This window comes from Procambarus clarkii, chromosome 2 (genome assembly GCF_040958095.1).
Source record: "Procambarus clarkii isolate CNS0578487 chromosome 2, FALCON_Pclarkii_2.0, whole genome shotgun sequence".
NCBI classification, from domain to species: domain Eukaryota; kingdom Metazoa; phylum Arthropoda; class Malacostraca; order Decapoda; family Cambaridae; genus Procambarus; species Procambarus clarkii.
The window spans coordinates 20,553,130-20,580,713 of record NC_091151.1 but is presented as its reverse complement, the minus strand read 5'-3'; the positions used below and the strand labels follow the sequence as shown (position 1 = coordinate 20,580,713).

Sequence of the window (27,584 nt, the reverse complement as noted above, 5' to 3'; positions counted from 1 at the left end):
ATCATAAACTTAGTCAAAACAAGTAAATACATATATATACTGACACAAACCATATGCACTCTTAGACTAGCACAACTCTCACAAACAGTTTGTCACTTTGACAAACTCTTACACATATACTATTTTCAGAACATTATATAAACACCCATATCCAACTAATTTGTCTTATCTTAGCTCGTTCTTATAACTGTTATTCTTAGTAGGTGTTGTTTAAGCATTCCTCCCTTACATAACCCATAACCTTAACCTACCCCAACCAACCATGACCCTAACCTATCACACACCATCTAACCTTTACTTATTTATATATCCTCATACTTTCCATATAATTTATAGGAATGTCTATTTTTACCACATCTAGTCTTTACATATATTATTAATATATTAAACATCTTATCATATGTATATATGTTTTTCTTGAGAACATTCATGTTTATCAATCTGTGTTTCAAATACATTTGCTTTATTTCATAGGATTTTTTGTTATATATAGTTGTTGGTTCGTTCTCAAGAGGCATGTATAAAAGATGGGGTCTTTTGTCATTCCAAGGGATATGTGTTAAAGACAGGGTGTTTAAACATTTCAAAGGTGTGTCTGTTAAAGATAGGCTGTTTAAGTCTTTCAAAGGATTTTGTTAAAGATGGATGTTTGGTCATTTCAAGGCTGTCTTTATTAATGATAGGGCATTTAAGCATTATCATGGGTTATTTGTTAAAGATGGAGTATTTTATGCATTTCATGAGATTTTCTTAAAGATAGGTGTCATGCATATTCAAAGTATTTGTTATATACAGGCATTTTTCAGTTCAAGTAATATTTGTTAGAGATGTGAGTTTAAGTATTTTATACATTTTTTATTTAAAGTTCATCAAGTCTCTCATAAGTTGAATTTACTATGTTTGATATAATTGTTCTTATTCTCCGCCCTTTAACCTAACCATTTTTTGATCTTAGTGTATTTATTGTGTTGGATATAATTTGCTCTTATTCTTTGACCTTTAACCTAACCTTTCACATATAATTTATTATGTTTGACATATTTTTGTTCATATTTTTTATCTTTCACCTAACCTTACAGATATAGCTTATTTGTTTTGTTTTGTTTATTGTGTTGGACATATTTGTGGAAAATATTATCCTTAATGCATCCTTTCAGATATAGTTTATTTGTTTTGTTTCTTGTGTTGGACATATTTGTGGAATATATTATCCTTACGTATGCTGTTTCTGAGTCAAAGGTTGTTTAATCTTTTGACAGTTACTTGCTTGGTGAGAAGAGGACAGTGTGTGTTGTAGAGGGTGCTTTGGTGAGGAAGATGTTAATTAATTATTTTATACCATGTGTATTATTTAGTTCAGATTCTTAGTTTTTATTGTAAAGTGCATTTATGAGGTGGTTGTCAATCGTTGTTTTGCTGTGAAGTCTGAAGGTTAATTTGTATGTTTCAAATGCTGCTTTTCACTTGCTTGCTATAAGGAGGGTACGATAGTTTGAAGTAATGTTACAAACTTAGCATTCTTATCCTATAACGAAAAAGGAAAGATACTAGTAATATTGTACACATGATAAGTCAGATCATTACCTGATTTCAATATATACCAAATTAAATTTGACACAACCTAACCTAAAATAGTACAACCTAACGATGTTTACAGTTTTAAACTAAAAGAAGCACTCTCTCTACTAATTAGCAGCCTACGACATGCTGGTATCGCATATGTATCATTCTGATATGCTGGTTGAGAGAACCTCATCGTATTGACTTCAGACTGATAGTACTTACTTGTATGATCAAGTCCACTACGGGCTCACCATAGCCCGTTAGCTGAATCTTAAACAACAACATCAGTATGATCATAAAACTAAGGTGTCTGTTGCTGCTCAACAGTGTAACCCAGTGACAATCATTTGTTTTCTGATTTGTATTAAGAGATATGATTTGAGCAGGGACTATGATCTGAACATATTTAGTTAAAATTCGTTATTGACAGATTTGGTCATCAATGGGATACAATTTCGTGGGCGTGCAGGCGCAGTTTCCTGCAGAGGTAGCTGTCGGATGTCAGCTGAAGGTCGAAATACTGATCGCCAACAAAGGTTGGGCGGCGCCAATAAATTATCGGTCAGCTCAGGTAAGCAAAACAGTATTAATGGTTTATTTAATGTCACACTTCCCCATTCAAGTAACAGGTTATTTCTATTCAATTCTTTCATCCCAGACCTGTTTCCAACACAAGTACTAATGTTCTCTGCCTTCCCTTTATATCTGAGCTCAAAACTCTCACTAATACGTTTCATCCTCTTGATATAAAGCTCGGCTTTCGACAAACTAACACTCTTCGTTCCTGTTCGTCTTGACCTCTCCAACGTGGTAACTGGCCATATGCTTAATGACAGACTTAAGGAACACAAAAGAAGTGTTAAGTCTTCAGACACAAACAGTGCTCTCTTTTGTCATGTTAGGGATTATAATCATCCTATGATTAGTCTTCTTCTAAAATAATTTTTTTCCTGCCTCTACTCTACACAGACGCCGTCTTGTCGAAACGGCTCTGATACACAACCTATCCAACCTGAACCTTTGTCCTGGCTTTGTTGCTATTGACTTTTCCCTTCCACAGTAAGCTCTTTCCTTTCCCTTTCCCTTTCACAGTAAGCTCTTTCCTTTCCCTTTCCCTTTCACAGTAAGCTCTTTCCTTTCCCTTTCCCTTTCACAGTAAGCTCTTTCCTTTCCCTTTCCCTTTCTTCGCGTCCCTTTCTCTTCCCTTAAAGGCCTCAACCTTCTTAACTAACGTGATCTTACATAAGGTCAGGATTAGCATTACAGTTTAGAGTTTATATATAAGAGTACACCTGAGAGGATGTGCAGTGACTTAATATCTAACATATTCAAAGATTTAAGAAAGGGGGGAGGACGAGTGCTGTCAGGGGCCAGAGTTTGTTATTGTTCTAATAGCTGATTTATGTTAAATAATTAAAGGATGTATATGATTTTGGATAGTAGAAACCCAGGTACAGATATCATAATTGATATAAGGATAGATGAGGGAGTAATACCAGGGCAGGGCGAGGTACATAATATCCAATCTTAGAATACCATCTGTTTTTTTTTAACCTTTTTTAACTATATTTTGAATGTAGCCGTGGAAATTCAGCTTGTCATCATTGAGAACACCAAGAAATTTACCATTACTTTGTTACTAATTTGGTTATTGTTAATTCTTAGAATAATTTGATCAGAGGACTCATTACCAAACAAAATATAGGTTATATCAAATGTAAAGTGTGAGTTTGTTAGCAGTTATCTAAACATGGACTTTATTTTGTTCGGTATTCAACGTATCCTTCAGAATAAGTGTTAAGATTGGAGAAAATGAAGGTTATGTCATCAGCAAATAAAACTGGCTTGAGATGTTGAGAGGCATTTGGACGATCATTAATGTAGATGAGAAAGAGGAGAGGGTCAAGTATGCTGCCCTGTGGAACACCAGTGTTGATGGATAGGGTGGGAGAGTTGAAATCATTCACAAAGACATACTGGAGCCTGTCACTAAGGTAAGTCTGAAGGTACTGGAGGGAGTTACCTCTGAAATCATAATGATGTAATTTAAGAAGCAGGTTATAGTGGTTAACTGTGCCAAAAACCTTACGTTGGTCAACACATAACCCAACAGAGGAACTCATTTTTGTCACGAGTTGCATATATCAAGTTAATCATACTAATTGCTGCATCATTGGTGTTTTATGGGGGTTTGAATCCATATTGGCAAGACCTAAGTGTATTGTGTTTAGCTAGATAAGAGTAAAGCTGCTTGTAGATTAGTTTCTCAAATATTTTAGGCAAGGATGGCAAGATTGATATTCGTATGTAATTGTTGTCATCAGAGAGATCACCACATTTATGGACTGGGGTTAGTCTTGTTTTTTTAAATATCAGGAAAGGTTTGTAGTTCAAATGATTTTTGTAAAGCAATGCAATGGCCGGAGCTAAAAATCTAGAGGATTTTTTGAAAATTAGAGTTGGAGTCTCAGCAAGGGCACTTGACTGTTTTAAGGGAAAGGATTATATCATTAACATCAGTGGATATTTTGGGAGTTAGGTACAGAGGCTCTGGATAGTTTACTGAGGTAGTCTTTATCATTAGTTAGGGAGGACGGTTAGTTAGCTTAGTTGATCAGCAATATACTAATTAATTCTAGTTAGTAACTTAGCACTAAGTTAGGGCATATTTTATATACAATAATTAGAATCATAAATATTAGATCAAATGAAAGCTACTGTTGGTGGTGTGGCATGATGGTGCTGGCTCCTCGCCTACTCTGTTGGTGGTGTGGCATGATGGTGCTGGCTGCTGGCCTACACTGTTGGTGGTGTGGCATGATGGTGCTGGATGCTCGCATCCACTGTTGGTGGTGTGGCATGATGGTGCTGGCTCCTCGCCTACACTGTTGGTGGTGTGGCATGATGGTGCTGGCTGCTGGCCTACACTGTTGGTGGTGTGGCATGATGGTGCTGGCTGCTCACCTACACTGTTGGTGGTGTGGCATGATGGTGCTGGCTGCTCACCTACACTGTTGGTGGTGTGTGGCATGATGGTGCTGGCTGCTGGCCTACACTGTTGGTGGTGTGTGGCATGATGGTGCTGGCTCCTCGCCTATACTGTTGGTGGTGTGGCATGATGGTGCTGGCTGCTGGCCAACACTGTTGGTGGTGTGGCATGATGGTGCTGGCTGCTGGCCTACACTGTTGGTGGTGTGGCATGATGGTGCTGGCTGCTGGCCTACACTGTTGGTGGTGGGGCATGATGGTGGTGGCTGCTCACCTACACTGTTGGTGGTGTGGCATGATGGTGCTGGCTGCTGGCCTACACTGTTGGTGGTGTGTGGCATGATGGTGGTGGCTGCTCACCTTCACTGTTGGTGTTGTGTGGCATGATGGTGCTGGCTGCTGGCCTACACTGTTGGTGGTGTGGCATGATGGTGCTGGTTGCTCGCCAACACTGTTGGTGGTGTGTGGCATGATGGTGCTGGCTGCTGGCCTACACTGTTGGTGGTGTGGCATGATGGTGCTGGCTGCTCACCTACACTGTTGGTGGTGTGGCATGATGGTGCTGGCTGCTCACCTACACTGTTGGTGGTGTGTGGCATGATGGTGCTGGCTGCTGGCCTACACTGTTGGTGGTGTGTGGCATGATGGTGCTGGCTCCTCGCCTATACTGTTGGTGGTGTGGCATGATGGTGCTGGCTGCTGGCCAACACTGTTGGTGGTGTGGCATGATGGTGCTGGCTGCTGGCCTACACTGTTGGTGGTGTGGCATGATGGTGCTGGCTGCTGGCCTACACTGTTGGTGGTGGGGCATGATGGTGGTGGCTGCTCACCTACACTGTTGGTGGTGTGGCATGATGGTGCTGGCTGCTGGCCTACACTGTTGGTGGTGTGTGGCATGATGGTGGTGGCTGCTCACCTTCACTGTTGGTGTTGTGTGGCATGATGGTGCTGGCTGCTGGCCTACACTGTTGGTGGTGTGGCATGATGGTGCTGGTTGCTCGCCAACACTGTTGGTGGTGTGTGGCATGATGGTGCTGGCTGCTGGCCTACACTGTTGGTGGTGTGTGGCATGATGGTGGTGGCTGCTCGCCTTCACTGTTGGTGGTATGTGGCATGATGGTGCTGGCTGCTGGCCTACACTGTTGGTGGTGTGGCATGATGGTGGTGGCTGCTCACCTTCACTGTTGGTGGTGTGTGGCATGATGGTGCTGGCTGCTGGCCTACACTGTTGGTGGTGTGTGGCATGATGGTGCTGGCTGCTCGTCTACACTGTTGGTGGTGTGTGGCATGATGGTGCTGGCTGCTAGCCTACACTGTTGGTGGTGTGGTATGATGGTGCTGGCTGCTGGCCTACACTGTTGGTGGTGTGGCATGATGGTGCTGGCTGCTCACCTACACTGTTGGTGGTGTGGCATGATGGTGCTTGCTGCTGGCCTACACTGTTGGTGGTGGGGCATGATGGTGCTGGTTGCTCGCCTACACTGTTGATGGTGTGTGGCATGATGGTGCTGGCTCCTCGCCTACACTGTTGGTGGTGTGGCATGATGGTGCTGGCTGCTGGCCTACACTGTTGGTGGTGTGGCATGATGGTGGTGGCTGCTCACCTACACTATTGGTGGTGTGGCATGATGGTGCTTGCTGCTGGCCTACACTGTTGGTGGTGTGGCATGATGGTGCTGGCTGCTCGTCTACACTGTTGGTGGTGTGGCATGATGGTGGTGGCTGCTGGCCTACACTGTTGGTGGTGGGGCATGATGGTGCTGGCTGCTGGCCTACACTGTTGGTGGTGTGGCATGATGGTGCTGGCTGCTGGCCTACACTGTTGGTGGTGTGTGGCATGATGGTGCTGGCTGCTGGCCTACACTGTTGGTGGTGTGGCATGATGGTGCTGGCTGCTCGCCTACACTGTTGGTGGTGTGGCATGATGGTGCTGGCTGCTGGCCTACACTTTTGGTGGTGTGGCATGATGGTGGTGGTTGCTCGCCTACACTGTTGGTGGTGTGTGGCATGATGGTGCTGGCTGCTGGCCAACACTGTTGGTGGTGGGGCATGATGGTGCTGGCTACTCGCCTACACTGTTGGTGGTGTGTGGCATGATGGTGCTGGCTGCTGGCCAACACTGTTGGTGGTGGGGCATGATGGTGCTGGCTACTCGCCTACACTGTTGGTGGTGGGGCATGATGGTGCTGGCTGCTCGCCTTCACTGCTGGTGGTGTGTGGCATGATGGTGCTGGCTGCTGGCCAACACTGTTGGTGGTGGGGCATGTTGGTGCTGGCTGCTCGCCTTCACTGCTGGTGGTGTGTGGCATGATGGTGCTGGCTGCTGGCCAACACTGTTGGTGGTGGGGCATGAGGGTGCTGGCTGCTCACCTTCATGGTGCCAACACGAGGCGTCTAAGGGCAAGCGTTTACTTTTGGTAAACTCCATATAAGCTATCAATAAAACTATAATCTTTAGACTTTTCACACCTGCCCCATGTTACCTGTTCCCCATGGTGCTTTACAGAACTTGTTCTTTCCTGTGGCCCTCCCGTGTTACAGAACCCTGTTCTGTCTTGTGGCTCTGCTGTGTTACATAACTCTGTTCTGTCTTGTCGCCCTGCTGTGTTACAGAACCCTGTTCTGTCTTGTGGTCCTGCCGTGTTACTAAACCCTGTTCTGTCTTGTCGCCCTGCTGTGTTATTGAACCCTGTTCTGTCTTGTGGCCCTGCTGTGTTATTGAACCCTGTTCTGTCTTGTGGCCCTGCTGTGTTACAGAACCCTGTTCTGTCTTGTGGCCCTGCCGTGTTACGGAGCTCTATTCGATCATGTGGTAAGCCTCGGCAAGATCACAAACTAGTTCCAAGTTGGAACTGGTTGAGGGCTTCCTACACTGCAACATTCAATTGTAAATTAATGAATTGTAAGCCAATATAATTTTATTGTGTGTATATGATGAAAACTTTCTCAGTTCGGAGCCTGATGTACATTGCGGTCATACAATCTACACTGTTCGCTAATGGTTCCTTAACATACTCATACTCACCTGCTGAACAACTTCATACGATAAATAATTGATCTGTCACTAACCAATTTGTTCATTAACATTTCAGTTTTAACTTACCATTTAATTAAATATTCCTATGATATTGAAAACCAAATAGATATTTGTGGCCAACGTCGTTAAGAATGTGGCTGGTTTTGCAGTTAGTGTTGCATCATGTGAGCACCAAGACTGAGTACGTGTCTGCACTTGCTGGGGCGGACCTCAGGAGGTGGCTGCCCGGCCAACAACAGAAGCTCCAGTTCTCCATGACATTACCCACTAACGCTCCTCTCGGCAACTATCAGGTGGGCGCTTGTTATGTCATCATCCCCAAGTGAGGCTCCTGGTGGAGAACTTTCTTCCCTTAATCTGTGAGCCTCCTGACCTCAGATAAAACATAAACAAATGTCTAGGTTTAAGTGAAAGTCTAAGTAAAACCACTAGTTTACTTGGGCGAAATTATATTCATGACACAGCTTATATATACAATAATTACAGAACCACAACAAAGTAATTATAAATCAGTTAAGTTAACACGAGGCACGAGTCACAGCAGCTAGATTTCACTAAGCAAAACTAACTTAACAACATGGGGTATACTAGACAGCATGGGACTGACAGGTAAGCTGTGGACAAGGTGGGAGGTGACGTAAGAATATGACGATTCTGTATGGCAGAATCGTAGTCGTCTCCGCTTAGATTCACATGATCGGTAACTGGCTTTGCTTCTCTCTTAAGGGTACTTCGCAAATAAAGAAATTTATTTATTTTGTTAATTGAACTTTTAGAGTTCATTAAGGAATCTAACGTGTTCAAGTAACATTCAAAGTTTTCGTCATCTCTGCCATTAAAATTGAGGTAGATCAATGGCAGGAAGACGAACTTCTTTGAGTGGTTCAAGTATATAAGTATCACTCGTTGTTAAAGCATTTTGAGAAACAGATTTTATATTCAATCGTTCTAAGAACTGTATTAATTTATCCAGACGATCAAAGACATCCTCCTCAAATTGTCCGTATCGTCATGGAAGATGTTTGTCTGGCTCAGCAGTTTGTTGCCTGAGGATTCTAAAATAGTTATCTGCAGCCTCATTTGTTTTCTGTAATTTTTGTTTGGCCACCTCTATGTGGCCTTCAAGTACTGTGACTGTGACACCTGACTGAACTAACTGATCAAACTTGTTCAGTTGTCGAGTCACATGACCTTTGAGACTCACGTAGGATCTAAAGAACAACATACTGTTGCTGAACATTTCGTCTGATACACAGTCTGTGAATTTGGTTTCATTGGCTGCCATGATTTCGTTGTGGAAATAACTGAGATACTGGCTCAAATTTAAACAATTGTTTGACAATAAAAGCCTAGGGTTATAATTTTCTACAACTAGGCAACGTTGTTTGCCTCACGTAGATGCTGATTAACAATGTTAACAGTAAATATAAGATTTGAGGAGTAATCAATCGCTGCTGCTATAAGATTTACCTTGAACTAGCCCTTCTTCATCGCCGTCTGTTGGATAGCAACAGTTCTTATCATTCAAAGATGAAATACAACAGAAATAATATAAGAATGGTAAATATATAGAAAAAAATCGTGTAGTTGATTATTCCCACCCTATTTCGGGGCTGCACAATAAATGTTTGCTAGGCTGTACAATTCTTAGTACAGTGCTAGCTAAATGATAATCCTACCCTTGTTGGGTCAGCACAAAAAAATATATTAGGCTAGGTTGTGCATTGTTCAGTTCAGCTCAAGCCTAAAATTGTACTACCCACATCTAAGGGTTAGCAAGAACGTAAGAACAATGGTAACAGCGGAAGGCCTATTGGCCCATACGAGGCAGCTCCTATTTATAACCACCCAATCCCACTCATATACAAACATGTCCAACCCACGTTTGAAAAAAATCGAGGGACCCCACCTCCACCACGTTACGTGGTAATTGATTCCACAAATCAACATATAATATTTATATATAATATAAATAAAATTCTATAATATAATAATGTGCATAAAATAGTGTGGTGTAATATTTTGTTTGGTTTTTGTTTAATATAAGAGAAATATATACAAGTAAATTATATATCATATCATATTTATTATATATATATATATATATATATATATATATATATATATATATATATATATATATATATATATATATATATATATATATATATATATATATATATATATATATATATATATATATATATATATATATATATATATATATATATATATAACTGAAAACTCCAAACCCCACTAGTGAATCGAACCCACACAGCCAGGAGCACTATGCAATGGCGTATCTGGTACCTTAACCACTTGACCAACTGTGACCGTACAAAAGACGATGGTAGGCTATTTCACCCACCATCCCTACGTCACTTTGTGGTGAGCCTGGGCATAGACTGTGTATCAGCCATCAAATCACCTCACTTTGTGGGGCCACGTGAGCAACACAAAATGCAAACAAGCTTGAATGGTCCCCAAGCATATATGTAACTGAAAACTCCACACCCCAGAAGTGACTCGAACCCAGACAGCCAGGGGCACTATGCAACTGGCATATCTGATACCTTAACCACTTGACCAACTATAACTGTACAAAAGATGATGGTAGCCGAGGCAATTTTCCCCACCATCCCGACGGCACTTGGTGGTGAGCTTGGGCATAGTTTTTCATCAAATCATCTCACTATGTGGGGCAACTCGAACAACACAAATGCAAACAAGCTTGAGTGGTCCCCAAGCATATATACAACTGAAAACTCCACACCCCAGAAGTGACTCGAACACCTTGGAGAGGTGACAAGTCGCCAATATACGTTATTCTTTAAAAAAGACAAATATTTTTCGAAAATGAACCTCATACTCTCTGACTAAACTAAATTCCAATGGGTAACGAAGGACACTACAGGCGAATTGAAAACGAAGGGAAACAGATTGATCAAAACTGTGAACGCCAAGAAATCTGGACGCCCTCTGCCGAAGGTTATTGGGGAATACAAACCGTGTATGCATATGGAAATATCAAGACCCACAAGCCTGGAAACCCACTTTGGCCAATCATCAGCCAGATGCCCACACCCACATACAGACTGGCTAAGTGACTCAAGGGATTGCTGACTCCTTATGTACCCCTGTGTTTTCAGTCTGAAGTCTCCAAAGGAATTTGTTGACTTACTGCAGGGAACACGGGCCACAGGGCAAACGGGCCACAGCCTCGTTGGATATAGAATCACTGTTTACCAACGTACTTGTGGATGAAACAATCGGGATGATAGCGGACAGAGTGTATCATGATCCGACTTGTACTTCTCTTGACATGCCAGAAAACATAATTAGGAAACTACTCCAAGCTTGTACTAAAGAGGCACCCTTCTTGAGCCTGGATGGGCACATGTATAAGCAAGTAGATGGGGTCGTGTCGGGGTTCACCATAAGAGGGTGAGCAACAGTATACACAAGGTCACTCACCATAGCCCTGCGGGTCTTCACTCTATCCTCGCGGCGCCACTGTACGCCAGGAGAGTATCCCAGTCAATCCCAACCGGCCTCTGATCGAGAATGAGTGAGAACACAGCTTGTTCTCTTTACAGCTGTGTGCCCGCCCCGACAAAAGGCTCTACTATTAACCACAAGGTCGCCAACTGGTGTTTCCGGTGTGCAGTAATACGTCAGTGGTTTTGTTGAATTGTGGTAACAGTGGCAAGAGCACACTCAATAGGTCTGATATCAGGCAGGTATTTATTTCTATCACTCTATTTCCATTCATGTATTATATAGCCACAAGAAATATGGATGGGATGATACAAACGCGAAGGTATTTTGTGTTTTACTTAAAACTCAAGACATCACATCCGTATATCAACAAGTAAACAGCTATTTCATGCGTAAGTCGCTCGTTCCCACATATAATCATGAACTCGCCAAGCTGGCAATGCTCCCCCTCACGTCAATGTCAAAATCAGCTGGGCGACTCCTCCCCCCCCCCCACTGCCTGATCTCTTACTGCACTTGTTTGTTGGCGAAATATGCCTGTTTCTTTAAATTCTCAAGGATCACTAAATGTTCAAACAACACAATATCTGCGACAATAGCAATAGAACGTAAATACTTCGCTGCACTGATCTTGAGCTCAATCAAACATTTCTATATTAATGAACACAATAATTCACTATCATGGTATAACACACTGCCCCTCATTTAATGATAACGCATGCAAGTATATATTACTGGAGTTCTAAGTAATTCCTTTCGTGGGCGAATATTCAATTGATCACTGCACACATGAATGGTTATTCAATACACAAGCATAGACATATATATATATAGATAAATCATAGATATCAATAATAGTAATAATATAGTTACTGGGCACATAGCCTAACACCAAATACTGGTACATATATATATATATTTATTCTCTCACTAAATGATCATATTAAAGTCTCATGAAAGACATTATCAACACAGTAAATTCATCAATTACTCCGGGTGCCTGCACACACCAATAATAAATCATAGATATCAATAATAGTAATAATATAGTTACTGGGCACATAGCCTAACACCAAATACTGGTACATTTATATATATATATATATATATTCTCTCACTAAATGATCATATTAAAGTCTCATGAAAGACATTATCAACACAGTAAATTCATCAATTACTCCGGGTGCCTGCACACACCAATAATAATAATAGATACCGTGAGTGCTCTATGTAGCCCCACTCTGCACCTTTGTGCCTTACTGTGACATAGGTGAGCCTTGCACACGACATACAAAATACTCTGGCTAAATAATATAGCTGACTAAAGGGGAATTGGGAGGGAAACTAGAATCACCTACTTCCACCTATCCTCCGGTGAGAGTTGAGTTGTAGCTCCTGGTCCAGGCTCCCGCCTCGTGTTGGGAACGCCCCCACACACACCCTGTCGTGTCCTCCAAGAACCCAATCAACGTCCCAAAATAAACGTGTCGTCTTCGTGTTCTGTCATCCACGGGTCCGTGCTCCTCCTCCACGTCTTGTAGGGTTGGAGTCGGTCTCCCAGCCGTCAACTTCTCCTCCCAACTATGACTGCCAACCCACGTCTTGGCTGCAGTCATAAGGATTCCCAATTATTATCTTCTTTCACTGCTTCCCAGTGGATTGACCCAGCCGCTACGTCGTCACTGTGAAGCTATCAGACGTCCCAGACGATACTGCCTAGACTTCACCTGCACAGCACCCATCCCTGGAGCACTTGATGCTCAGTATGCCGTCAATTCCCTCTTCGGTCCACACATGGAATGAAAGAAGACCTCTCGGCGTACTTGCAGACTACGGGTAACGTGTAAGATCCACGGGAGTAGCGTATTACTGTCAGATTGATAGGATCAACCTTCACACATCTGTCCACCTTGACTGGCCCTGTTACTACGTCATCACTGTGAAGCTATCAGCCGTCGCATATGTTGCTGCCTAGACTTCACCTGCACAACACCTGTCCCGGGAGCACTTGTTGCTCAATATTCTGTCAATTCCCTCTCTGGTCCAACACATGAACGAAGGAAGACCCCACAGGTGCTGTCAGACCGCTGGTGATGCGTAAGTCCTCCGGAGACGGGGTAAACTGTCCAACTGACAGGACCCCCCCGCGCACGTCCGACCTCCTTGACGTGCTGTCTTAGACTGGTGGTGCCACCGCGGCGCGATGACCGGACCCCCCTTCCTTCATGACGTCATACTTGCCAAGAGAGGTTTTCATTGGCTCTCTGTGCCACGTCGCTGTCGGTGACCAATCTGGCGCCACTGACGTCACACAGTTTTGGCGGCAAAACGAAGGGGCCAGCGCCATATTGGCTTCCTAAAGGGCCTATACCACAGGCCAAAATACTCTTCTTTTACAAATTTCTCGCCACCTCGAGAACACTACACTCTCCCACATATATCAAACTGATGCCTGCGACGTAGAGAATGCTCGGGTAAAGTGGACATGACTCTTACAGCAGGCGTGGGAGAAATATAAGGGGGTAAACACCGTCACATACCCCTCCCCTTAAAATAAGAGTCATGTCTGGTTAGTGTATACAGGACAGGGCATCTGCTACTACGTTGTCTTTCCCTCGGATGAGTTTAATCTCCAGCCAGTACTCCTGCCGCCAATGCGAAACGCTCCTTACGTATCCGTTGACCGTTCCCACGGTCACTCCTGATGTCCATTGTTCCTTCAGCATGGACAGAGGACTTTGCACCTCGTGTCCATACACCAGCTGGAAAGGTGAGAAACCTAACGATCCTACCACTGCGTTACGTATGGCAAACAACGCAGGGCATACTGCTTCATCCCACTCAGTTCCCTGCTCTGCGCAGAACACTCTCATCATCATGGCGTCCTGTATGTAAAAATGAGTGGCCCTCTCAGGACCAACACGTCCTCCATTGGCCTCATGAATCAATTCGGGGAACTCTATCTGCTGCAACTCTCCAAGACGAGTGCGGTCCACCCCTAGAGAATTGGTGAGGGTCACCTGTAACTCACCATCCGGGCTGCCTTCGCCCTCCACTCGTTCTCTGGGTCCCACGAAGAGGTGATCGATTCCCAGGCTGTCGGACGTCTCCTCAGCCCCATCAGGTTCACTCCCTCTGTGTCCGTTGCACTGCCTCGGAATCACAGCACAAACCGGGAACGCCACCGTGGCGATTCCTTTCTTGTCCCCACAGGCGTCTAACACTCCACCTGTCTCCGTATAGTACTCCAAGCACTCCTCGCCCTTCACGAGGTTCGGGAGGACACATCCTCCACATGCGTCATTTCCCAAGATGACTTGAGTCTCCATCTTGGGCATTGATGCACAGACCCCCACCACAAGGGTTTGGCAGCCATAATCAGAATTCAGAGTCACCTGGTGTAGGGGCATCCTCACTGGGCCTCCCACAGTGGTCACACTTGCCACCCCCACACTGGTACTCTCGTAACCCTCGGGGAACATGGTTTCGCTCACCAGGGTAAAATCTGCCCCAGTGTCTCTTAATATTCTCACCGGAATGGGGTCTGCGTCCCCCATCCTTACGGTTCCCTCACACACGAATGGGTGAATTCTTTTCTCCCCACTCAGTACGGGTTCATCCCGCACCCTCTCGGCCGTCTGGTCCTCGACCCTCATGAAAGCCACGTTCCCCTGCTGCTCAGGGTGTCTGCATTCTCGCGCGACGTGTCCGAATACTCCGCAGTTGTAGCAGCGGATCCTTCTTCTTCTGTGGATCTTCCTCGCGCCATTCATCGACTCCTCCGTTTCAGCAACAGCTCCTGAGCTCTCAGCTTGGGACTTCTTTACCGGCTCCACAGCACTCTTTGAGCCTCTCCTGTCTCCACTCGAGAGGTGGGACTCAGGAGAACTCGCTCCCGTCCTCCATTCGTCCGTCCTTCTATATCTTCTACCATATCCGGAGTGTACGGGCGGTCGGTGCCGTCCCTCTCGGTGTGATCGCAGGGCTTCTTCCAGCATGTCAGCTCTGTCAGCCGCGGCTCTCAGGTCCTTAATGTCCGCCTCCTTTACTCTAACCCTGATCTCAGGAGAGAGCATGGACATAAACTTCTCCATGACCATAAGCCCCTTGACCTCTTCAGCCGACTTTGCTCCTTCAGACTCCAGCTACTTCAGGAACTTTCTCTCCATGTCCCTCGCCGTCTCCGCATAAGATTTTCCTGGCGAACGGGTACATTCCCTGAATCTCTTCCTGTAACATTCCGGCGTGAGCTTGAAAGAGTGGAGCACAGCTCTCTTTACAGCATCGTAGTTGGTGCACTCCCTGAGGTCGAGCATGTTGTAGGCTTCACGAGCTTCACCGGTGAGCCTACTCTGAACCAGCTCCGCCCACTCCGCCCTCGGCCAATTCTTCAAGGTGGCGACCCTCTCGAAGTGGTCGAAGAAACCTTCAGCTTCATTTGGTACAAAGACCGGCAAATCTCGCTCCCTCACTCGGCGGTCTTCCTGCTGTGGCGGAACAGGTGGAACTAGCCGTAGCTCAGCTCGCTTCAGCTCCATATCCTTGTTAGCTTCTATCTCCTGCTGTTTCAGCCTAGCTTCTAGCTCGCGCTCCTCTCGGCGCAACTGTGCCTCTTGCTCCTCACGCTTCAGCTGTGCTTCTCACTCTTGTTCCTCACGCTTCTGTTGCGCTTCTTCTCTCCTCAGCTGTGCTTCTCGCTCTTGTTCTTCCTTGTGCAGCTGTGCCTCTCGCTCTTCTCTGCACAGCTGTGCCTCTGCTTCTCGCTCTTCTTTGTGCTGCTGTGCCTCTGCTTCTCGCTCTTCTTTGCACTGCTGTGCCCCTGCTTCTCGCTCTTCCCTTCTCTGCTGTGCCTCTCGTTCCTGTTTTTCCCGCTTCAGTTGTGCTTCCATCTGCAGCTTCATTATCTCCAGCTTAACACAGCGCCTGCTGCCGCTGGATCCTCTGCTGCTCCCACCAATGTTCAGATGTTCTCCCATACTGGCAGGTGTTTGTGGCCGTTCCCCCCCCCCCCCAAAGCTTCGTCTCGTGCCCTGAGCTGTGCCATGATCTCCAGTCTTCTCTCTCCCACTTTGGAAGATCTCAGCTTCATCCTAAAGTGGTCTGCTATCAATTGTAGCTGTGCCTTGGTGCACTCCTCCAGCTCCTGCTCATCTCTAGTGTCAATGAACCTTGTTACCTTATCATCCTCCATCTTGTGCTATGAGTGATGCCCTGTACCTGATACCTAATACCACTGCAAAGTACCACAACTGCAACCTTTATCTTGATCGTTATCCTGGCGAGGTCGCCAATGTCTGGGTTCACCATAAGAGGGTGAGCAACAGTATACACAAGGTCACTCACCGTAGCCCTGCGGGTCTTCACTCTATCCTCGCGGCGCCACTGTACGCCAGGAGTGTATCCCAGTCAATCCCAACCGGCCTCTGATCGAGAATGAGTGAGAACACAGCTTGTTCTCTTTACAGCTGTGTGCCCGCCCCGACAAAAGGCTCTACTATTAACCACAAGGTCGCCAACTGGTGTTTCCGGTGTGCAGTAATACGTCAGTGGTTTTGTTGAATTGTGGTAACAGTGGCAACAGCACACTCAATAGGTCTGATATCAGGCAGGTATTTATTTCTATCACTCTATTTCCTTTCATGTATTATATAGCCACAAGAAATATGGAGGGGATGATACAAACGCCAAGGTATTTTGTGTTTTACTTAAAACTCAAGACATCACATCCGTATATCAACAAGTAAACAGCTATTTCATGCGTAAGTCGCTCGTTCCCACATATAATCATGAACTCGCCAAGCTGGCAATGCTCCCCCTCACGTCAATGTCAAAATCAGCTGGGCGACTTCCCCCCCCCCCCCCCACTGCCTGATCTCTAACTGCACTTGTTTGTTGGCGAAATATGCCTGTTTCTTTAAATTCTCAAGGATCACTAAATGTTCAAACAACACAATATCTGCGACAATAGCAATAGAACGTAAATACTTCGCTGCACTGATCTTGAGCTCAATCAAACATTTCTATATTAATGAACACAATAATTCACTATCATGGTATAACACACTGCCCCTCATTTAATGATAACGCATGCAAGTATATATTACTGGAGTTCTAAGTAATTCCTTTCGTGGGCGAATATTCAATTGATCACTGCACACATGAATGGTTATTCAATACACAAGCATAGACATATATATATATGTATATATATAGATAAATCATAGATATCAATAATAGTAATAATATAGTTACTGGGCACATAGCCTAACACCAAATACTGGTACATTCATATATATATATATTCTCTCACTAAATGATCATATTAAAGTCTCATGAAAGACATTATCAACACAGTAAATTCATCAATTACTCTGGGTGCCTGCACACACCAATAATAATAATAGATACCATGAGTGCTCTATGTAGCCCCACTCTGCACACTTGTGCCTTACTGTGACATAGGTGAGCCTTGCTCACGACATACAAAATACTCTGGCTAAATAATATAGCTGACTAAAGGGGAATTGGGAGGGAAACTAGAATCACCTACTTCCACCTATCCTCCGGTGTGAGTTGAGTTGTAGCTCCTGGTCCAGGCTCCCGCCTCGTGTTGGGAACGCCCCCACACACACCCTGTCGTGTCCTCCAAGAACCCAATCAACGTCCCAAAATAAACGCGTCGTCTCCGTGTTCTGTCCTCCACGGGTCCGTGCTCCTCCTCCACATCTTGTAGGGTTGGAGTCGGTCTCCCAGCCGTCAACTTCTCCTCCCAACTATGGCTGCCAACCCACGTCTTGGCTGCAGTCGTACGGATTCCCAATTAATATCTTCTTTCACTGCTTCCCAGTGGATTGACCCAGCTGCTAAGTCGTCACTGTGAAGCTATCAGACGTCCCAGACGATACTGCCTAGACTTCACCTGCACAGCACCCGTCCCTGGAGCACTTGATGCTCAGTATGCCGTCAATTCCCTCTTCGGTCCACACATGGAATGAAAGAAGACCTCTCGGCGTACTTGCAGACTACGGGTGACGTGTAAGATCCACGGGAGTGGCGTATTACTGTCAGATTGATAGGATCAACCTTCACACATCCGTCCACCTTGACTGGCCCAGCCACTACATCATCACTGTGAAGCTATCAGCCGTCGCATACGTTGCTGCCCTTCACCTGCACAACACCTGTCCCGGGAGCACTTGTTGCTCAATATTCTGTCAATTCCCTCTCTGGTCCAACACGTGAACGAAGGAAGACCTCACAGGTGCTGTCAGACCGCTGGTGATGCGTAAGTCCTCCGGAGACGGGGTAAACTGTCCAACTGACAGGCCCCCTCCGCGCACGTCCGACCTCCTTGACGTGCTGTCTTAGACTGGTGGTGCCACCGCGGCGCGATGACCGGACCCCCCTTCCTTCATGACGTCATACTTGCCAAGAGAGGTTTTCATTGGCTCTCTGTGCCACGTCGCTGTCGGTGACCAATCTGGCGCCACTGCCGTCACACAGTTTTGGCGGCAAAACGAAGGGGCCAGCGCCATATTGGCTTCCTAAAGGGCCTATACCACAGGCCAAAATACTCTTTTTTTACAAATTTCTCGCCACCTCGAGAACACTACACTCTCCCACATATATCAAACTGATGCCTGTGACGTAGAGAACGCTCGGGTAAAGTGGACATGACTCTTACAGCAGGCGTGGGAGAAATATAAGGGGGGGAACACCGTCACAGTCGCCATGGGTTCTCCCCTAGGTGTCCTGTTTGCGAACTTCTACATGGGTATCATCGAGCAGAAGGTCTTAGTTGACATGGACTTGAAACCGGTCATATACTGCAAGTATGTTGACGACATTTTTACGCAGGTACCTGATGCCAGACGTCTGCAGGAGCTGAAGGAGGCATTTGAGCAGAATTCTGTGTTGAGTTTTACCTACGAGATAGAGAAGGATGGGGAGCTGCATTTTCTAGACGTAACAGTCACAGAAAGGAGCAGAGGCTTCCACACTGCAGTGTACACTTAGGAAACATAGGAATGTGCTTCAATGCCAATAGTGACTGCCCAGACAGGTACAAGAGGAGTGTTGTCAAGGCTTACTTCGACCGTGCTGTAAGCCACAGCTCAGGATTGAAGCAAGTCGATGAAGAACTCGGTAGGGTAAGGCAGGTCCTAGTCAAAAACAGCTTCTCTAATGGTTTTGTTGAAGACATCATAAAAAGAAAGGTGAAACGCCATGCAACCTCTGAATTGTCAACTAACACAACACTTGTACCTCCTATTAGACTATTTTACAGGAACTTCTTTTCGAAGACAACCCGCTCCCACGAGTTGGCAGGCACACAAAATGAGCGAATATGTTCCCTACATAATTCATTCTTACTAGGTATAAAGACCGTTGAAGCATTAGACCGTTATCAAGGCAGAATAATGTAACAGAAATATTTACCACCACTGTCGTGAGTTTAACACGAGCTCGGCGGGGTTATATCGGGTAGGCTGCTCCATGGTTTACTTTCAGCTATACTATAGTCACAACAGCACACCGATATCTGCAGGAGGTGCACTAATCCTGTAGTAGGTCTCCTCCAGGCGGTTACCCATCAGTACAACCGCATCAAAGGACCAGCCTATACTGGCTCATTTAGGGGGCAGTCGTCTCTCTTACCCCGCCCCCCCCCCTACCAACAAGAGGGGGGGGGCGGTCAAGAGGAAGAAAAGGGGAAGAGCAACAGTAGAAAGTTTTCGTCTTGGAATTTGGTAGACAGGGGTCTTAAGAAGACTCTGACAAGGCCATCTACAAATGTCCTAAGTACTTCTAACTCATTCGCCATGTTGCAAGACGAGTGCTGTAGGGAGCCTGCAGTTCGCTTGAAAGGAAAGGCAACGAAGGAAGCGCAGGTCCCTCAAAGTGCTCAGCAAGTAGAGGAAGCACCTACGCTAATTTTGGTCGTGGGAGATTCCCAGGTAAAGTATTTGGACAGAACTTTTTGTGACAGAGATTAGGGGAACAGGTTAAGGATTTGCTATCCGGGAGCAGAGATTGGTGATACTGTTAACAACATGGAGCCGGTCGGCCGAGCGACAGCGCGCTGGACTTGTGATCCTGTGGTCCTTGGTTCGATCCCAGGCGCCGGCGAGAAACAACGGGCAGAGTTTCTTTCACCCTATGCTCCTGTTACCTAGCATTAAAATAGGTACCTGGGTGTTAGTCAGCTGTCACGGGCTGCTTCCTGGGGGTGGAGGCCTGGTCGAGGACCGGGCCGCGGGGACACTAAAAGCCCCGAAATCATCTCAAGATAACCTCAAGAAGATGGATGATATTGTTGAATATATAGTTGAATATTATGGCTTGAAATGGAAACAGACACATTATTTGTATCAGTGCCAGTGGAAATGATGATGGACGAGTTAGGAGTGAGGCACTGATACAGAGGTTTAAGACACCATAAAATTAGGAGCAAGGGGAGGAATCACAATCATATGTGGCATTCATCCATGAAAGGGAGTTGGAAATGAATGGTTATCGAGAGTACTTGGTGTCTATTGCCGACTGGACAAATATTGCAAATCAAATGCAATATCATTCATAGATAACTGGGAACACTTCTATGGAAGAAATGACATGCATGCTCGTGATGGGGTGCATCTATCTAGGGCTGAGGTTGTTGCTGTTGCCAACTCGTTGGAACCTGTGGTTGGAGGGATTTGTTTGGGTTTAAACTGATAGTAGACAGTGGTATGGGAATGGATATGGAGAAGGGAAGTAATAAAAGTATGTGTTTGTGGGGGAAACAAATTGGCAAAATAAACAGGGAAAGAGAAGAGCCTCTAAATAACAGTACAATTAAGATATATTACAAGAACAGTAGGAGTCTAAGAAACAAATTAAACAATTTAAACGCTCTTGTCTGCACAGAAAAAAAAAGTAATATTGCACTTACTGAAATATGGATGAAAGTAGAAAATGGAGAAATATTAGTTGAATATCAAATAAACGGATTTAAATTATTTCACGCAAGTAGATATATTAGAAGAAGAGGGGCATAGCCATATATATTAGGGAAATTTTGAAATGTAGTCCCAAAGAGGGAATCAAAACTGAGCCACACACAGGAAATATCTGGGTAAAATTTAACGAAACAACTAAAAATTTTATAAATGTAGTTATATACAAACCACCAAACTTGGACATAATGGAAACAAATTACCTATGGGATGAAATATCTAGAGCATCTAGGTCTAAGAGTAATTGTGTCATGGGTGACTTTAATTTTAGTGGAATAAATTGAATGAACAGAACAAGGGAATAATGAAGTAGGAGAATTTCTAGAATTAATTGAAGATTAAGCAACACATTAAGGAACCAACGTGGGAAAATAATATTTTATACTTAGTGCTAACAATTGGGAAACAAATTAATGAAATCGAAATATGGAGTGAGCTAGGGAACAGTGATCACAATGAAATAAGATTTTACGTAAAATGGAATAGATTTGTAATAGAAAATTCTGTTAGAGTACCAGATTTTCGAAAAGCTGATTTTAATGGTCTAAGATTTTTTTTTGGTGAAATAGATTGGAAAGTCTTGAGCATGGGGGGTGGGCTTGTCTTGGAGTGAGACGTGAATCCAGAGATGGGTGATGTAAAAAGGAATTTCGATGATAATTGAAAATAGAACTTATTTAAAAATATTCTAAGCAAAGCAAAGGAAGGTAGTTTACCATGCAAATTGAATAGACCGAATAATAATGAACCAAAATGGATAAAAAAGGATATGATGAACCGTAAAGGTAGAAAGAGAGCTTGGTACAAAAGGATTAGGAATGAGGAAATCAGTTTAGAAAAGGATTTCGTTCAACTGGTTAGAAATGTTAAAAAAAGAGATACGGAGGGCAAAAGAAACTATGAAGTTCGCAGAGCAATGCAAGAAAAGAAAAATCCTAAAGGGTTTTCCCCATTTATATTTAACAAAGATTAGAGAAAGGATAGGACCATTAAAAACTGAGACAGGTCAGATAACAGATAATGACGAAGAGATTTGTAATATTTTTAATAAATATTTTATCTCTGTATTTACTAAAGAAGACCAGAACATTATGTCTTCAGCCGAACAAGTCTATGTGGGTGGGGAAGAGGAAAGGTTGACTAGTTGACCAGTTACCAGGGAGGATGTTATTAAACAAATAGTGAAATTCAAGCCAAACAAATCCCCAGGGCCAGATGAAGTGTTTGCCAGGGTGCTTAAGGAATGCAAAGAGGAGCTTTGCGAGCCTTTGTCTACTATATTTAATAAATTATTAGGGTCAAGCCCAGTGCCAGAGTCATGGAAGGTTGCTAATGTGGTTCCAATTTTCAAGAAAGGAAATAGATCACTTGCGTCAAACTATCGGCCAATTAGCCTAACGTCAATTGTGGGAAAGTTACTTGAATCGATAACTGAAAATACCATTCGTCTTTATCTTGAAAAATATAAATTAATAAATGATTCACAACATGGGTTTTACAAGTGGCCGTTCATGTTTAACAAATTTGCTATCATTTTATCCCAGCATAGTTGAGGCACTTGATTGTGGTAAAGATTGTGACGTTGTGTACCTTGACTTTTGCAAAGCTTCTGATACAGTGCAACATGAAAGACTGATTAAAAAGATAGAGGCTCATGGTATTGGGGGGTGCTATATTAAGTTGGATTAGGGCATGACTACCCCAAAGGAAACAGAGAGTTAGTTAAAATGGGGTTAAGTCAGAGTGGGAAAATGTTGTAAATGGAGTGTATCGAGGTTCGGTAACAGAGTTTTTGATTTGTGGAACAGTTACCGCGTAACGTGGTGAAGGCGGGGTCCCTTAATTGTTTCAAGCATGGGTTGGAAATGTATATGAGTGGGATTGGGTAGATATAAATAGGAGCTGACTCGTATGGGCCAATAGGCCTTCTGCTTTTACCTTTATTCTTATGTACTGTCGCAGACGACTTATACATGGAGCATCAGAACATAAGAATGAAGGAAATTGCAGAAAGCCTATTGTCCCATACGAGGCAGCTCCTATTCATATCTACTAAATCTCATTCAAATATATTTATCCAACCTACGCTTGAAACAATCAGTGAACCTCACTTAAGAACATAAGAATAAGAGGCAATTGCGGAAGGCCTATTGGTCCATATGGGGCAGCTTCTATTTGTAACCACCCAATCCCACTCATATACATGTCCAATCTACGCTTGAAATAATCGAGGGACCCCATCTCTACCATGTTACCCGGTAATTGGTTCCACAAATCAACAACCCAGTTTTAGTGGGCCAGACAGAGGCTTAGGGCCTGCCCAGGAATATCCCGGCCAAAAAAAAAAAACCAGTTACCAAACCAGTATTTACCCAGGTCTTTCCTAAATCTAAACTTATCCAATTTATACTCATTGTTTCATGTTTTGTCTTGTGTTGCTAGTTTTAACGCTATTAATATCCCCTTTGTTATTGCCATTCATCCACTTGTAAACCTCAATCATATCACCCCTAACTCTTCGTCTTTCCAACGAAAGTAATTTAAGCATTGTCAATCTTTCTTCATGACAGGTTTCTAATTTGCTGGATTGACTTTGTCATCTTATGCTGGACGTGTTCAAGTAAATTTATATCCATTCTATAGTACGACGACCAAAACTGAACTTCATAATCTAAATGGGGCCTAACCAAAGCAGATATAGCTGAAAAACAACACCAGGTGTCTTATTACTAATGCTTCTATTAATAAATTCTAGTGTATTATTTGCATTATTACGAAATTTTATGCATTGATTTTTTTAAATTCTTAGTGATCATAACTCCCAGATCCCTTTTGCAATCCGACTTCGCAATCTCAACACCATCTAGCTCGTATCTTGTAACTCTATCATCATTCCCTAGCCTCAAAGCCTTACATTTGTCAGCATTAAATTGCATCTGCCAAAATTTTGACCATTTCAAAACCTTATTTAGATCTTCTTGAAGTGATAGTGAGTTTTTTCCATGTTTATTACCCTCCCGATTTTTATATCATTGGCAAATTTACAAATATTGCTGCTTAAATCTGAATCTAAATCATTTATATATATTATAAACAACAGAGGTCCCAGGACAGAGCCTTGAGGCACTCCACTTACAACATTTTCCCACTCTGACTTAACCACATTTATACTAACTCTTTGTTTCCTTTGGTATAGCCATGCCCTTTGTAGTACCCTCAATACCATGAGCCTCTATCTTTTTAATCAGTCATTCATGTGGCACTATATCAAAAGCTTTGCTAAAGTCAAGGTACACAACATCACAATCCTTACCACAATCTACTGCCTCAACTATGCTTGAATAAAAGGATAGCAAGTTTGTTGAATATGAACGGCCATTTGTAAAAACCATGTTGTGTATCATTTATTAATTTATGCTTTTCAAGATGAAGGCGAATGGTATTTGCAATTATCGATTCAAGTAACTTTCCTACAATAAACGTTATCAGCTCCTTTCCCACAAGTTAGGCGTTAGGCCGATAGTTTTACGCAAGTGATCTATCTCCTTTCCTGAAAATTGGTACCACACTAGCAACTTTCAACGACTCTGACACTCTGCCTGACTCTAATGATTTATTAAATATGGTAGAAAATGGCTCGCAAAGCTCTTCTTTTCATTCTTTAAGCATCCTGGCAACCACTTCGTCTTGCCCTGGGAATTTCTTTGGTTTGAGTTTCACTATTTGTTTAATAACATCCTCATTGATAACTGCTAAACTAGTCAACCTGTCCTCGTCCCCACCCACATAGACTTGTTCGGCTGAAGGCATAATGTTCTGTTCTTCATTAGTAAATTACTGATATAAAATATTTATTAAAAATACTACACATCTCTTCGTCATTACAAAGTTATCTGACCTTTCTAAATTTTTAATGGTCTAATCCTTTTTTCTACTCTTAGTTCAATACAACTGAAAAAATCCATTAGGATTTGTCTTTGCTTGCCCTGCTTTACGAACTTCATAGTTTCTTTTTGCCCTCCTTATCTCTTTTTTAACATTTCTAACCAGTTTTACGAATTCTTGTTCTAAACTGACTTCCTCATGCCTAATCATTTTGTACCAAGCTCTCTTTCTACCTAAAAGGTTCTTCAGCTCCTTTGTTATCCAGGGTACTGTGCTTGGTTACTTATGGCGTGGCAAGAATACCATGTAGGGTACTGTGCTTGGTTACTTATGGCGTGGCAAGAATACCATGTAGGGTACTGTGCTTGGTTACTTATGGCGTGGCAAGAATACCATGTAGGGTACTGTGCTTGGTTACTTATGGCGTGGCAAGAATACCATGAAGGGTACTGTGCTTGGATACTTATGGCGTGGCAAGAATACCATGAAGGGTACTGTGCTTGGATACATATGGCGTGGCAAGAATACCATGTAGGGTACTGTGCTTGGTTACTTATGGCGTGGCAAGAATACCATGTAGGGTACTGTGCTTGGTTACTTATGGCGTGGCAAGAATACCATGTAGGGTACTGTGCTTGGTTACTTATGGCGTGGCAAGAATACCATGTAGGGTACTGTGCTTGGTTACTTATGGCGTGGCAAGAATACCATGAAGGGTACTGTGCTTGGATACTTATGGCGTGGCAAGAATACCATGTAGGGTACTGTGCTTGGTTACTTATGGCGTGGCAAGAATACCATGTAGGGTACTGTGCTTGGTTACTTATGGCGTGGCAAGAATACCATGAAGGGTACTGTGCTTGGATACTTATGGCGTGGCAAGAATACCATGTAGGGTACTGTGCTTGGTTACTTATGGCGTGGCAAGAATACCATGTAGGGTACTGTGCTTGTTTACTTATGGGGTGGCAAGAATACCATGAAGGGTACTGTGCTTGGTTACTTATGGGGTGGCAAGAATACCATGTAGGGTACTGTGCTTGGATACTTATGGCGTGGCAAGAATACCATGAAGGGTACTGTGCTTGGATACATATGGCGTGGCAAGAATACCATGTAGGGTACTGTGCTTGGTTACTTATGGCGTGGCAAGAATACCATGTAGGGTACTGTGCTTGTTTACTTATGGCGTGGCAAGAATACCATGAAGGGTACTGTGCTTGTTTACTTATGGGGTGGCAAGAATACCATGTAGGGTACTGTGCTTGTTTACTTATGGGGTGGCAAGAATACCATGAAGGGTACTGTGCTTGGTTACTTATGGGGTGGCAAGAATACTTTGTAGGGTACTGTGCTTGGTTACTTATGGCGTGGCAAGAATACCATGTAGGGTACTGTGCTTGGTTACTTATGGCGTGGCAAGAATACCATGTAGGGTGCTGTGCTTGTTTACTTATGGCGTGGCAAGAATACCATGTAGGGTACTGTGCTTGGTTACTTATGGCGTGGCAAGAATACCATGTAGGGTACTGTGCTTGGTTACTTATGGCGTGGCAAGAATACCATGTAGGGTACTGTGCTTGTTTACTTCTGGCGTGGCAAGAATACCATGTAGGGTACTGTGCTTGGTTACTTATGGGGTGGCAAGAATACCATGTAGGGTACTGTGCTTGGTTACTTATGGGGTGGCAAGAATACCATGTAGGGTACTGTGCTTGTTTACTTAGGGTGTATCAAGAATGCTATAAACGTTCTTGTTTTATATTGAACTTTATTAATGTGATCTTTCTTAAATATATGCGAGGCCAACGTTTGTCAGTGCATGTTAGTCACAAGCTCACTTGGCTTTCTCCTGCTGCCACTCTTGACAATACGGCAAAGTGATCTTCAAGATCTCAATCTCTGGCTAAGTATCTCCTCTACCTTGCAGGTGTTGCTGCTCCTGCCTGACGGGGATTCTCAGCTAAGGAACAGACCAGAGTATAACATAGTTATCAGCAACATGATTTACTCTGATAGTCCTGGTCGTCGCCTGAACTTGGTGGGGTCCTTCAACGCTGTGCCATAACGTTTAACCGATCAGAAAAGTTTATTGTATAAAGTCTTATACAAGTTAGAATCCCAATAAGTAAGCTCGGTTTGTATTTACAGACTTCGGGATGACTAATTCGATCTTGCATCAGTGATAAATGACTTATTTCACAGTAGTTTAAACATAACCTGCGTGTCCAGCACTTGTTAATGTGGCTGTGAGGACAGATGATAATGTGGGCCTTTATCTCAAAATAAACCTTTACATAAGTGAAGTAGAAGGCTCTCAAATATATAATCAATATATAAGTACACCCAGGCCATAATATTAAAAAAAAGTTTATTTGAATTATAATATAATATAATTTAACATAAAACAGTGCACAGGTCTTTATAAGTTAGAATATTGGTCTTACCAGCGGTCTCATGTCTCAACCACAATAAACAGAACATAAATAATTAAGACCTCAAATTCAGGTTCAATATTAATCCTAGACTATAAGAGAGAATGCAAGCAGTCAATGTCTAACACGTGCACTAAAGTTAAGCTTGTAATTAAAATTAATTAAATCACAAAATGTCAA

General features: G+C 43.5%; 1 protein-coding gene across 1 annotated transcript in view; it reads left to right on the top strand.

The window, feature by feature from the left end:
• Nucleotides 1-27,584, top strand: part of LOC138366952 (uncharacterized) — a 36,909-nt gene extending 9,325 nt beyond the window's left edge. Inside the window, exons 3-5 of the mRNA XM_069328301.1 lie at nt 1,994-2,134; nt 7,738-7,881; nt 26,900-27,584. Of these exons, the coding sequence (XP_069184402.1) occupies nt 1,994-2,134; nt 7,738-7,881; nt 26,900-27,037 (423 nt within the window). The 3' untranslated portion in view covers nt 27,038-27,584. The remainder of the gene's footprint in view (nt 1-1,993; nt 2,135-7,737; nt 7,882-26,899) is intronic.